Source organism: Marmota marmota, unplaced genomic scaffold (genome assembly GCF_001458135.2).
Source record: "Marmota marmota marmota unplaced genomic scaffold, marMar, whole genome shotgun sequence".
Classification (NCBI taxonomy): Eukaryota; Metazoa; Chordata; class Mammalia; order Rodentia; family Sciuridae; genus Marmota; species Marmota marmota.
The window spans coordinates 1,275,279-1,289,082 of NW_026000172.1; the positions used below are offsets into that span (position 1 = coordinate 1,275,279).

Below are 13,804 nucleotides of genomic sequence, written 5' to 3' on the forward strand. Positions count from 1 at the left end.
TTACCTAAGGAGAGTTTGTGTTTACAAGTTTAGACATATGGAGAATTTTAAGCTGTGATTCAGATCCAGCTAGAACCAGACTTGAGTTCAGAAAAATCCCAGTATTTAAAGGAGATAAACTACGCCGCTCTTGGTGGGTGACCACAGAGCTGAGGGGCACATAAGCAGCCATGGCAAAACCCAGGAAGCCTTCAGCCTTTCCTAAAGCTGGGACAGGCACAGAGAAGCAGTTTCTGCAGGAGCAGCAAGTGAATCCAGAGGAAGAGAGCCAAGGGGGGCAAGGCTTCCCTGGACGGGAGGGAGGGGTGGGGTCTGAGGAGGGAGTGGGCCTTGGCGCTACCTCAGAAGGACACCATCAGTGGGTGCGAGCTACGAACTTGCGGGTGCCTGGCTCAGTAGGACATTTTGAGGACTGCTGTCTTACCACATCTCTCAGTGTGCAGGCAGGAGATCCCAATGGTAGTAAAAGCCAACTCCAGTCAGCCCTGGAGTCCTAGTAAGTGCTGAACGTCACCCTTGGCAGAAGATTCACCGATCACAGCCACTGTACGGACACTACCATGTATGAGGCCAGGAAAAGTGAGTGTAGGGCCCAGGCTGTGTGCCCATGTTCTGCACAGGACAGTTGTCCTACAGGACCTGAACTCGGCTTTGGTGGGGATGACCAGACCCTCAGTGGAGGAGGAAGGCGTGGTGCTGAGTGGGACCTAAGGGAGAGAGGCTGGTGGCCTCCAAGTCCCTCATGGGCAGTTGGGAGGTGCCTGTGATGTTCCACTGCAGCAGAGATGAGCACACAGGGATCTACTTGTGTAGGGCCACAAGGTTGAAATCTCAACGACTTGTGGTCGTGATCAGTGGGATCTAGGAGCCTAGATGGGCAGGGCCATCTCAGACTTTGTGCAAGGGAAAGGTATATTGGCTGGTGTCCAGCCACATGCTAGGACATGGAATAGTCAAAGGAATAGTACCCATGGTCTGTGCAGCAAGCACCTACAGCCTGCTGGTTCACGGTGGAGTCCATCACAAAGTGCTGTCCAGCTGGACCTGCCCAGCTGTGGACACTACTGAGGAAGTACTGCTAGGGGTCAAGCCCAGGAATGCTTTCCAGAGCTCAGCAAAATTCAGGATTTTTACAGATGAATGTCCAAGAGCAGTAAATTTCAAACTTCACCACTGGTACCAATGGAGTCTCGCCACTCTTCCAAAACCAACACACTGGGCAGGGTGGCACGTGCCTATAATCCCAGTGACTCAGGAGACCGGAAAGTCATCCCCAGCAATTCAGCAAGACCCTGTTCTCAGTAAGGGACGTGGATATAGCCCAGTGGACTCCCTGGGCTCATTCCCCAATACAACCCCAAGAAATCTTCCCCCCCACCAGAAAGCTAGAGGAGCCAGCACCCCTCACACACTGGCAGGGGACCCCCTTTTCTCCATGTCTAGATCCATCAAGCAGAAGGAAGCACAGACCTGTGGTCAGGTGAAGGGTGACCCCTGGACCTGGGAAGATAAGTGGCCTGTGGTTTTCCTTTGTGTTAACTCAATGTTCTTGTTGTACATCCTTTGGGGCTTGGAGACTATTCTCTCCAGAACCATTTAGAGAAAGCAGAGGGTGTAAGTCAAGGAATACAGAAGTAGTTTTTAAAAAGCCTAAAGTTACACATTCCTCTAAATCACTGGTTCAGAGGCCTGAGTGACTTTCAGTGTTAAGTTGGGAAGTTTGCATTGAGAAGTATTCACACCATCCTGCACCAGTCAGGCCCAGGGCAGCAGCAGATCAGATTGGGGCTGAGGCACATGAGCAGAGTGGGAGTTTCCTCTGAGTGGCCTTCAGCTAGCAGTGACACCAGCAGTTCAGACTGCTGCAGTGCAGCCAACCTGTATGCCCAGCCCTGCCCAGGCCAAGCAGCCTCCTCTTCTCAGCCACACCTACCTCCTACCTCAGCTGGGGTGGTGGGGAGCTGAGACTGAAGTCAGTGGTTTTATGTGGAGATCCAGCCTCACTCCTCAGTGCTGCCTGCTTCTGGTCAGCTCAGATAAATACACCTGAAGGCCATTCTTCGGGGCTCCAAGAAAATTCCTTACAACCCATATTTCCCCGAGTAAAGTAGAAATTTCAAGAACTTTTGATGTGACAGGTAAGCTGAACTTTGCAAATGGATGCACTTACAGTTCTGTGCCACTCCATAGGGTCCAGAAAACAGCTTGGAAGGCCTTCACCTGCAAAGGGCCTGCCACAAAGCCAGGTGTCCCAGTCCAAGACTGGATGTGTTTTGAATTAAGAATATAAGGAATATTTTGGATGGAACATAAGGAAAGTTAACATCAGTCTAGGCCTATTTATCCCAAAATCAAAGACGAGGTCAATGCTACTCAGAGAGCTGGATCTACTTAAGTTCAAGGGCTGGTGAACACCAGCAGAAATATAAGAAGCACCTCACCATAATTTGCAGATTGTTAAGCAGATAAAAATGCCTCCTTGGTAAGTTTATGAACATATAAACCCCAATAAAAAATGGCAATTTAGGGAAAAAAACTGGCAATATTTTTATGTAGTAGTGTTAGTCTTCAGGGAGTGAAAGCCCAGCGGTAGGAAAATAGGCTTGGTTATCCAACATGGCCATCACCCCCATCTTTAACAAGGGCAAACAAAGTCCTCTGGGTCCTAGGGTGATCCAGGTAAAACCTAAAATTATTCAATCCCTTTGCTAAGACTCCAGGCTCACTACCCCTACCCCGGACAATAGCACAGCCTGGGCAATAGCGTAGGACAGAAGCAGGGGTTGGAGGGCTGTTCTGTGAGGCTGCACAGCAGTGGGGGCACAGTGTCCCGTGTGGAATGACTTCCTCCTCCTGCGGGTGGCAAGCAGCATCACAACAAAGATGGGTCCCCAATTATAAACACACAGGCACCTGGCACATACATCCCTCCTTCAAGTTGGACCAGCAGCAATTGCTTTACTAAAACTTCAAAGCCAAGAAAAGCAAGACTTTGTCTTCTGGTGACCCTAGCCCACAGCCTGGACACTGGGACCAGGGTTCCCAGGTCTGGCTGCTGTTGAGGAGTGTTCTCTGCACACAATAACTAGCAGTGGCACTTTTAAAAAGTGACCAGAGGCTTGGTTTCCACTGTGTCGTTTTATTCAGTTTGCTCCAAGGGCAGAATCAATAGTGGGGATCACAAACATCATTGGACTGGCTCACGAGCCTCATCAGTAACACCTGAGAAGCAGGACACGTTACACAAGTTGCAAAGAGGGCACCCTGGAGTTCAGTGACATGATAGCAGGTGGACCGAGGGTAGATGCAACAGGTGTGGACACACACAGGATCGGAACCTGGTTTCTAGACAATTCTGGGACCCTTGCTGCAAACCCTTCTTCTAGTGCTGCTGTCTCCGACGTGAGCGGCGACGCTGCCCACTCCCCAGGCCTCACTCTGGCTGTACCTGAGTGGTCCCTATGCCCACGGCACTGGCATACGCTGTCAGGATCTCTACTATCTGCTTCGTCTCTAGCGTCATCCGTGCCTCCTTCAGCCAGTCCTGGGCCACTCGTCGGGACTCCCCCTTCAGCTGGTTGACAAACTTGGCCGCCAGCTCCAGGTCACCGTGCTCGATGCAGTAGGAAGCGTATGAGAGTAGTTTAAAGGTGCTCATGTCCTCGGGGTAGAGCTCTGCTGGCGGCTTCAGCTGCTGAGGTGGGAACAGGAGCAGCGACTGCAGGTAGGACAGGAAGTACTGGTATAAGCTGTTTCTGGTTTCGTCAATCATGGCTACCCTGCGGGCTTGTTTCTGAACAGCGTAGAAACGGGCCCTCAGGGTCTCTTCACTGTAGACCCCTCTGGTCAGGGACTCTGGAGGGATGGCCGCAGTTAAGGCTTGGGCAAATTCACTGTCAGAGCAGTTGGCTCTTATGGCCTCCACCGCAGCGCCCAGCGGGACGGTGGGCGTGTCTGCGGACGAGGTCTTCATGCTGTACTTCAGTGCCTCCACGGAAAGCCAGAGCTGGTGGGCCTTTCTGGCTTCTTCTTCAGCAACTGCGTGGCCTGCAAAGGAAGAGAGGCAAAGTCTTTTCTTGATGCACTCAACAGCAGGCCCATCCCTGAGGGCAGCAGAGGCCCCAGGGCCTCTCAGGAAAGGCAGCTGGCTCAGCACAATTCCACAAGGATGGCTGCTGGAGTCATGGAGAGACCAGGGGACTGTGTGTAGCAAAGCCCTGACTCTTCCCCTCTCCCCAAGGCCCCAGGAAAGAGCATGGTCAAACTGCACACGCGTTACTCACTCGTGGGCTAAGTCAGATATTCTGTGTTTAGTACTTGAAAAGCAACATGGTACTATTAAGATAAGATTCATTTTAAGGTCACCAGAAATTGTGCTGCAAAAAACATGGAATACTTCCGGCCTGTCATCCCAGCCATTTGGGAGACTGAGGCAGGAGGATCCCAAGTTCAAGGCAACCTGGGCTTTTAGGGAAATCATGCCTCCAAATAAAAAATAAAACAGGCTAGGGGTGGAGGTCAGGGGGTGGAGCACCCCAGGTTCAACCCCCAATACTGGGGGCAGAACAGGGAGGAAGACTTCCCAATGAACTCACAAGACAGGATTGGATTTTGAAAACTGTGCTTTTTTTGTTTTTTAATATGGCAAAATGAGATTCTATTATATCCCAAAAAAATGTATTTCACAGGACTCTCGCCATCAGCATGTGTCCCTTGGAATGTGACATGAGGCCTCAGCATAACTCCTATCCACTTAAGAGGGGTTACTTAGCACATCACCTCCAGAAAACCCTCCAGTGCCCAGGGAGGAGAGCAGGTCCTCCCTGGCCTTCACCACCAAGTACCAGACACACAAGCAAGACTATGGGGTGACCGGCCTGAAAACTATCTCATGTCTGTAGTACAGATCATTCAGAGTTGGTCTTTAGCACCCTCTTATCTGATTTCCTCTTAGACACCTGTTAAACGCTTCTCAAATCTGGGGCCAATGTCCCAGGAAATAAGTGAAATGCAGGAGAGCGACTTTAGAGCCAGCATGCTGCCCGTGACGCGAGACCCCCAGGGAGCCGCACTGAGATGAAGCGGCGAGGAGGCAGGGACTTGCTCACTCTGCACAGCCTGCTCGATTCCTCTCAGTCTAGCATAGGCCGTATTGATGTCCAGGGTGAAGTTGTCAACTTGCTCTTGACTGAGGCGACGGAACTCTAACTCTTGTTCCGAGAGTTTCTCAGACAGATCCTGAAATGAAGCACAAGTGGTTGGAGAAGAGCCCCACTGCCCCAGAAGGGGCCTTCCGTCCCACCACGGTGGCCCGCACCCCAGGAGCAGGCTCAGACGTGGCGCATCGTCCTCTCTGGTTTTCTCATGGGACTTACTATTCAAGCTAGAAACTAACTGCCAACTGCAAAAGTCAGCCACTGTGTTGCAGGTAACACTGAGATCGTCTTCTAACCCTCTACTGAAGAGATTAGCCCTTCATGTTTCTCTGAAGAAAAAACCCAAATGGAACTTAAAATATCTTGTCACAAATTCCAATTTCCTAGCTTTCCTTACTTAGAAAGCCTCACTCCTTAGAAGATGGACCTGCTCACGCTCCTGCAGATGCCAGGTGGGGAGGAGCGAGCTGGGATTAGAGGCATCGGACACTCTGCTGTGGCCTCCACGTCTCGTCTCTCTGGGAAGCTCTTGGTCATCAGTTTGAGCACAAGCACACACTTGAAGTCCATGGAGAGGAGGCAGGAAGGGCAGCCTCGCACGACGAGGCGCACCCCAGAACCCTTCGTCCACCCCACACACAGACCCGGTGATTAGAGTGATAGTTCTGCAGATACACACAGGCCCCACAAGGCCAGGTGACACCATCGGAACCCTAGAGGGGAGAGAAGGGTGGTGCGGCTCAGTGGCAGAGCACCCGCGCAGCATGGAACAGGCCTGGGTCCATCCCGGCACCACACAGGAGGAAGAGGCCATGGGGCAGCTGAGCTTCACCAAGGGGCCTCACCTGCTCAAACTCAAACTTGAGCTCTTGTTCTTGCACCCTGAGGACATCTCGTAAGTGGTCAGTGTGCGCGGCCGCCTGGCGGCGGAGTTGGGTCCTCATCTCATTCTCCATAGCATCTCTGACTTCCTCCACCTGTGAGGACAAACGCGACAATGATTAGTTCTCAGTTTTCCACAGAAGGAGAAGCAGAAGACCGGGTGACCATGGTGACAGCGGCTGTGTGCTGACCCCCTACCAGGCCCACGCACACACTCTCATTCCCTGGCTCCAGGACTCCAGGCTGAACCTGCCAACAGCTCGAGCAAGGCCTCACAGCTGGATGATATCAAGAGTCTAGGTGGGGTCCATGTGGCCTGGAGACTTGTGCTTCCCTCACATACCAGGCTGCCCCCATGAAAACAGAAAACACATACACACAAACAAAAAGCTGTTCCCCGAATCACGACACCCTGACAAGCAAGGGACTGCAGAACTCTGGACTCAGGGGACACTTCAGGCCTCCACTTTATCAGTGGTGAATAATGAGATAACTAGTATCTTCCAAGTAATTTCTTCTTCTTTTTGTTGAGGGGTGTGTGCTGGGAATGGAACACAGGGCCTCATGCTAGCTAAGCAAGCACTGTACCACTGAGCCACACTGCCAGCCCCGCCAAACAATTTCTTCTAATCAAAGGCACTGGGTTAAATTCTCAGCACCACATAAAAATAAATAAACAAAATAAAGGTATAAAAAAATTCAGAATTCAGAAGATTCTTCTGGTACTGCTTTAGGGACAGACTGCTGAGAAAGATGAACTAGATCATCCTGGATCTAAGCAGTGCTCTCCAACAGCTTATTTTCAAATGAATTTAGACTTAACATGGGCCACATCAAACCAAAAATATGAGAAGCCAAGCAGGTCTTGCCTAACAATTAGCCATGAGTCACATTACAAGCCACTGAGCACTGAGGACCTTGAATTCAGGGCTCTTTTCTGAGGCACAGGATATGAAACCCAAGAGCCCACTCCAGCGTCTGCAGTACCAGCAGTGGTGGACACCGAGGCACTGGTGTTTAGGCAGGCACACTTCTCACCCACGGCCCCCCTAGCCCAGGAACACCCCACCCAGGCAGCCCTCTCCAGGTGTGGCTCTGGGCAGGAGTGGTCATCAGCAGCTCCCACCTCCTGCTACTCAGCAGGGACACACACAGGGTGGAAGGGCAGAAATCCAGAACTGTGCTGTCCACCGAAGGCCAGGAGGGCCTCGCTGTGGAGACCACATCCAAGTTCAGAGCTAAGGCTGAAAGATGCGGCAGGTGAAGAGCAGGAAGATTGAGGGAAAGGAATATGCCGGCAGAGAGCTCAGCAGAGAGGTGCAGGGCAGGATGCCTTGTGGCCAGAGGGGGTGACCCAGAGCCCTCACAAAACGGCTGGCCAGGACTCTGAACTCCTGGACTTGGAGTTGGAGGTGAGGCTCAGAGGGAGGGTGCTTGCCTACCACGCACAGGGGCTAGTTCTGATCCTAGAACCACAAGAAGAATCTGGATTTGACATTAATGGAGGGGTGTTCAGCAGTGTGGTGCCGACCGGTGTTTCCTAAGGGCTAGCTGCCTGTGTAAGTAGATGTGAAACAGGTACGAAAACCGATGGTCACCTGGACAAAGGGGGAGGTGATGGAAGCCAAGTGGACCGGTCTGGGGTCTACTCTGGATGAAGACCTGGCATGGACTGGACGTGGGGCAGTGGGAGAATAACCATGCAGGGCTCTGGCTCAAACAGGGTAGGTGGTGACTCATTTAGAGAGAAGCAAGCCAAGGAACTGGGAGGCAGGTGCTCTGACTATGGAGCAGGCTGCTGGTTGTCTGATATATATGGCATTTAGCCTCCCGCCACAGGAGGAAAGCAAGCGCTGGAGGCAGCAAGTGGAGACAGGCTCCACAATGTGCCAGCAGTAGGTAGAGGCCGCGCACAGGAGGCCAACTGGGCCAGCGAGGGGGAGAAAGGCCAGGAAGGGCAGGCTCTACAGCTTGAGAAGAGCAGGCTTCAAAGGGAGGATGAGCTACTGTGCTTATCAACCAGAAGGATAGCTCAGGAGCTGCTGCCTTCATTGGTAACTACCACCCCTCGCTAACAATACGGCAGAAACACACGCAGGGCTGGCTGGGCGTGGATACAGAGCGCTTGACTAGCACGTGTGAGGCACTGGGTTCACTTCTCAGCTCCGCATAAAAATAAATAAAATAAAGGCCTAAAAAAAATATTCAGAATTCAACCAATTCTTCTGGTAATGCTTTAGGGACAGACTGCTGCGAGAGATGAACCAGGTCATCCTGGATCCAAGCAGCTTATCAGCACTCACACTTCCGTATCTGTTCAACCTATAGGAACTCCACTAGGTCAGTCCTTCCCGGAAGTACTGACCAGGAGAACAAGGGCTGAAGCGCCACTGTGAAGACGGACAGGTGCAGCTCCTGTCTGGACCTGCCCATCTGGACCTGGGCGGAGCTACCTGCAGAGCAGGGTCTGGCTGGACGCCCTAATTATTACTTGTCAAGCAGTGAGTCTCAGACTCTACCTTTCGGTCCTGCTCAGCCTGCACTTCGCTTCGGTGATGCTCTAATGCCTTTGCTACTGCAGAATCAAACGCCCGCTTTTCTTCCAGCTTCTGTTTCTCCAAGGCCAACGCGATATGCTGCTTCTCTGTGGCCTTCTGCTCTGCTAGCTCTCTGTTCAGCTGGTCAATGCGACGGTGTGCATGCGCAATCAGAGAGTTCAGGTCATCGGTAGACAGCTTGTCAGCTAAATAGATAACCACATCAAGGTGATGATTCCACCAACACTATACATCACTGCAAGGGCATTTGCTTCATTTGACTATGATTTTACAGCTGTAAGGAAAGATAAAATGTAGCTAGTGTGAAGAGATTTAAAGTCTCCTGATCAGAAACTGACAGCCAGCATCCAACAACTGGTGTCTGTCAATTGCAAAAAGAACTCAGGTGAGCCTTAGGTGTGCCTGACCAGCTCTTTTCCAGAACCCAGAGTAGCTCTTCAAACCTGAACCAACTTAAGTCAGCTTTCCAATTTACTATCATTTTGCTTCTAAAGCTAAAGTTTGCCAGGTGTGATGGCAAATCCCTGCAAACCCCATGACTTGGGAAACTGAGACAGGAGGACGGCAAGTTTGAGACCAGCCTGGCAGCTTAGCAAGACCCTGTCTCAAGATAAAAAATAAAAAGACATGGAGGGGGATGCTAAGCAGGGACAGCTAAGTGACAGAGTGCTCCTGGGTTCCATCCCCAGTACCAAGAAATAAAGCTCATACATACTAACACTTCTACACCTTCTTTCACACATAACTAGTACTGGTCCCAACAGCCATCCAAATAAAGACTGTGTTGTACAAAACCCAAATCAAACTGAAATTCTCTCACTCTTGCCTAACAACAGTTAGTTCCTTGTCCTCAACACAATTTATCTAAGACAATAATCTGCAACCAGAGCTGTTCACAGAAGCACTTGTGGAGTTTTTAAAAATATTCACACCTAAACATTCTCATTTGGACTTAAATCCATATAGTACTGGGTTTTTTATAGTTTTTTTTTTGTTTTTCTTTTTCAATTTCACACTCCACGATGATGCCAAAATATGCCACAGGTCAAGAACTATGACTCCAACAATGAAATACAAAATGTAGGGGAGTCTCTATGACAAATGACCCAGTAATAGGTAAGCTGAGAAGCAACAGAGCCTAAGGGACCTACTGAGTGAATCCAGTGGGTGGCCCTCCTCTGGACAGAGACATGAATAAACTGTAAACATGCACCACATGAGGCCACTGGGCCAGTGGGGAGAGGTCTGATGACAGGATGGGATCAAGTGTCAGCAAGACAGTGTCACAGTGACTGTGCTTTCAGAAACATACTAGGAGCACTTACAAGTGCAAGGACGTGAGCTGGGGGAGATGTGGCACAGGAGACCAGGCTGGCCCAGGGCTGACGACTGCCAAGGGCGAGTCATGGGTCTGGGGAGTTCACGGTGCCTGTCTCTCTGCTTTCAAGCGTTTGGAATTCTCCAAAACAACAGCTAAACATAAGAAAACACACACACGCCCTCACATCTACAGCTCCCAATCATTTGGAACACGTTTGTTCCTGAGAAAAAATGGTTGCCAAAATTACCCAATTCAGACTTATCACATGTAACAATTCTACTTGATATTAATTAGATGGCTTAGAATAATAGTTACAATCAAAAGACGTGAGTTTTTAAGACTCAAAATAAATTCCTTTAAACATTGGGGCTGGGGTTGTGGCTCAGCGGTAGAGCGCTTGCCTAGCACGAGCAAGGCACTGGGTTTAATCCTCAGCACCACATAAAATGGTATAATAAATAAAAGTTTAAATAAACATAAAATACACATTATTACTCACCTAGGTCAGAAATACCTACAAAGAAAAAGAAGAACCATTTAAAAAAAAGAAATGTACATACTTTGCTTACTGATCATTGAACAAGAACATCCAAAAGGGACAAGAAAGAACAAGAAATTTACACAAGGAAAAGGTATTTTAACATTGGGATGCAAAATAATAGTTTATTTCATAAAATTTAAAGGGACTTTAAAACAACACATATCAAGGTAAATTGTAATATTTTAGAAACAAGAGAACCACTGATACTAAAATTAATCTTGGTTTTAAGGGGACTCATTTCTCTTTGACCAAAGTGATCAAGTTATCACAGAAATCCCAGCTTTCCTCCATCCCTCTCATTTGCATTAGTTCAGAGTAAGCCAATAGTCCTGCTTGTTCTCAGAACCAGGCCTGACATTCCAAATACTCAAGAATTGTTTTCTCTCTTTAGAAGTTCTTGAACACTTGCACATTTAACCTGTGCAAAAAACAAACAAACAAACAAAAAAAAAAACTATGGCTGTCCAATTTGAGGGTAAGGAGAAAATAGAACCTTGTAACCTTGTGAAGTTTGAATGCTGCTCCGCCAGAGGGTGAGCCCCAGGCCAGAGGAGAGCAGCAGAGCTCAGAAAGCCTCTCAGCAGGTGCTTCCTAAAGACCCTGCAGTCCTAAAGTCAACTGCCTCCTCTGTAGGTCAATGAAAGGAACAAGGATCTGCCCAACACTGCAGGAAAGACTGGAGAGGCTCCACAAGGTGAGGGCGAGGCCAGTCTTGAAGTGGCACATACACATGGCTACATGTTCTGTGGTCCACTGCCATGAAGGGGAGGTCCCCTGAATGCTGACAGTCCACCCGGCAACACCCAGCTGCCCCCTCAGTGGCTTCCTCTCCCCACCCCCATAATGTGAGCTCTGAGCCTGGAGCTCCTGGGGCAGGTGCTCTGGTATGAGCCTATCTAGAAGAGACTCAACTTTTTTTTTTTTTAATTTCTTACATATACTCGGCTTTGTTTTTCATGTACTTACAAACTCCATGTCAGCAAAGGACCCTGTCCTCAACGTCTGCACTGGAGAGGGTGCTGAGGCAGATCCGCAGTTCCTGCACAGGCCTGAATCCCCTGCAGCACAAGCCGAGCTGAAGCGCTGGGCCAGGGCGTGCATGCCTCGCCTTCCCCAGATGCTGGGAGCCACAATGCAGCCCAAGCTGCTCCCTGTCGTTCCTACCCACTCCACTCAGGGCCTGGGTCACAGAGGAGATGCCTGTGCCACTCTGCCCATAGATCATGGCAGCATCTTTCACCAGGCCTCCTACCCTCATCTCCCTAGTGGTAAGCACATCACTCCTCTTCTCAAGGCCAAAAGGATGCCCCACACTGCCAATACGAATCACTCCAGCAAAGGACAGTGTGGCCAGCAGGCAGCAAAAAAAATCCTGCCTCCACCTCTAACCTGGGCCAGATTACTTGGCCTCCTAGAGTCTCCATTTTCTCCTCTGTAAAATGGAGGTCATAACAACACAGCTCACAGGGCTGCTGTGAGCCATAATGAGCCAATACAGGAGGATCTGCAATACAGGGCCAGGCATAGAACACTGCTCAACAGTGCTGGCTCCACATGTGTGGCACTGTCCAGTTACAGAGAGCCCAGAAAAAGGAGTGGACATAACGAACACCACCAGGACACTTAAGAACTCAGAGAAATGAGAACACTGAGGGCAAAACAATTGGTAACAAACGTATTGACAGTCATGGTGCAGGCCCTGAGGAGTCCCCCTGAGGGCCGGGCATGGGGAAGCCATGTACTCTGCAGGGTGCACAAGGATCAGTCACTGACTACCCTCAGAGGAGATGGCATGGCCATGGACAGAAGTGAAAAGCAAAGCACACCAAATGCCATGTGGATCTTTTAATTTTTGTGCCACACATGAATGTGTTTTAAAAATTAAAAAATTTTTAATCTTTGATTTACATGACCCAGAGACGGCACTGCAGGGGCCTGACTGTTCTTGAGCCCAGGGCTCCTCCACCCTACAGTACTGACATTCTGGGCCAGACAGCCCTCTGGAGCACCAATGGCCCTCTCCCACCAGAGGCCAGGAACACTCCCGCTGTGTCATCAAAATGTCTGCAGACACTGCCCAATGTCCTCTGGGTGAGGACCATACTTTAATGTCTTCGTGTTTTACTAGACCTTTTCCCCAGCAGCCTGAGCTCTCCAAGGAACAGCCAAATGGTTGGCTTCCTTCTCTAGAGGAACTGGGGCCCAGGGAAATTCTCAACATGGTGCTATTACACAAAGCAGTCACAGGTGTGCTTCAAGCAATTCTTTACAAATACCTTTAAAGGACTAGAGGACTGAATGATCCCAGGGATGCAAAGCATTTTAGTAGAGTCAAGGTTGTACCATCATGGAATTAAACACTGGCTGGCGCTGTTCGCCAGGGGGAAAGCTACAGGAGCAGTGTCAGAGTATGCCACCTGTCACTACTGGTTGAAACAGTGCGCTGTACCAATGACATGTTTCAGAGCAGCATGGAGTCCATGAATGGAGTTGAAGCAGGTGTAGCTGAGCAGTGCTAAAAGTCAAAGGGAGAAAGAAGCGTCCCAACGCATCAATGGTACTTACTCATCCCTTTCCACCCAGGAAGGACCTCTGGAGTGATACTCTCCAGTTCTCGTCTGAAGTCATCCCGGGCTTGGACCACCAACTCATGGTACTGCGACACCACCTTAGCCTCGGACTGAGCAGCCTGGACCTGAACAAGCACCAGGGGTATCATAGGTTAAACTGAGCAACAAGGACCACAGACGTCCCTCAGGCCTGGTTGGGAATGTGCAGGCAACACCCGCAAACCAAAGCTCAGCAAGAGGGAAACAAACCTCTTCTGTCTCCTTCCAATTCCTACTCCAATGCCAGGGATAGGCCCTTTTCCATCTTATTGTTCCCTCTGCCCCCTTTCTCTGGGTCTTGCAACTACTCACATAGATCACCTGAATGCAATCCTAGCCCAAGATCTGCCCCAAGATGGAAGTTTACCTAAGTGACAACAGCTGGAGACCAAAACCACTATTATTATAGAAAGTGTCAATAATACTGAATAATCTACTTCACATTCAAAACAGGTTTCTAAAAACAGTAACAACTAAATGGCACACACCCTGTAATCCCAGCTACCTGGGGTCTGAGGCCAGTCTGGACAATTTAGCATGACCCTGTCTCAAAATAAAAAGGGCCAGGGAGGGCTGGGGATGTGGCTCAAGCAGGCACACTTGCCTGGCATGCGTGCGGCCTGGGTTCGATCCTCAACACCACATACAAATAAAGATGTTGTGTCCGCCAAAAACTAAAAAATAAATTTTAAAAATTCTCTCTCTCTCAAAAAAAAAAAAAAAAAAAAAAAAAAACG

General features: G+C 49.7%; 1 protein-coding gene across 13 annotated transcripts in view; it reads right to left on the bottom strand.

Moving 5' to 3' along the window:
- Positions 1 to 3,119: 3,119 nt before the first annotated feature.
- Positions 3,120 to 13,804, bottom strand: part of Immt (inner membrane mitochondrial protein) — a 44,725-nt gene continuing 34,040 nt past the window's right edge. For 8 of the 13 annotated variants that reach the window (XM_048787801.1, XM_048787800.1, XM_048787799.1 and 5 more), the window contains 6 exons: positions 13,024 to 13,153; positions 10,417 to 10,431; positions 8,558 to 8,781; positions 6,002 to 6,133; positions 5,109 to 5,238; positions 3,120 to 4,047 (listed from right to left, as the gene is read on the bottom strand). In XM_048787801.1, the coding sequence (XP_048643758.1) occupies positions 3,434 to 4,047; positions 5,109 to 5,238; positions 6,002 to 6,133; positions 8,558 to 8,781; positions 10,417 to 10,431; positions 13,024 to 13,153 (1,245 nt within the window). In that variant the 3' untranslated portion in view covers positions 3,120 to 3,433. The remainder of the gene's footprint in view (positions 4,048 to 5,108; positions 5,239 to 6,001; positions 6,134 to 8,557; positions 8,782 to 10,416; positions 10,432 to 13,023; positions 13,154 to 13,804) is intronic. The other 5 variants (XM_048787803.1, XM_048787802.1, XM_048787794.1 and 2 more) reach the window with 1 other exon arrangement.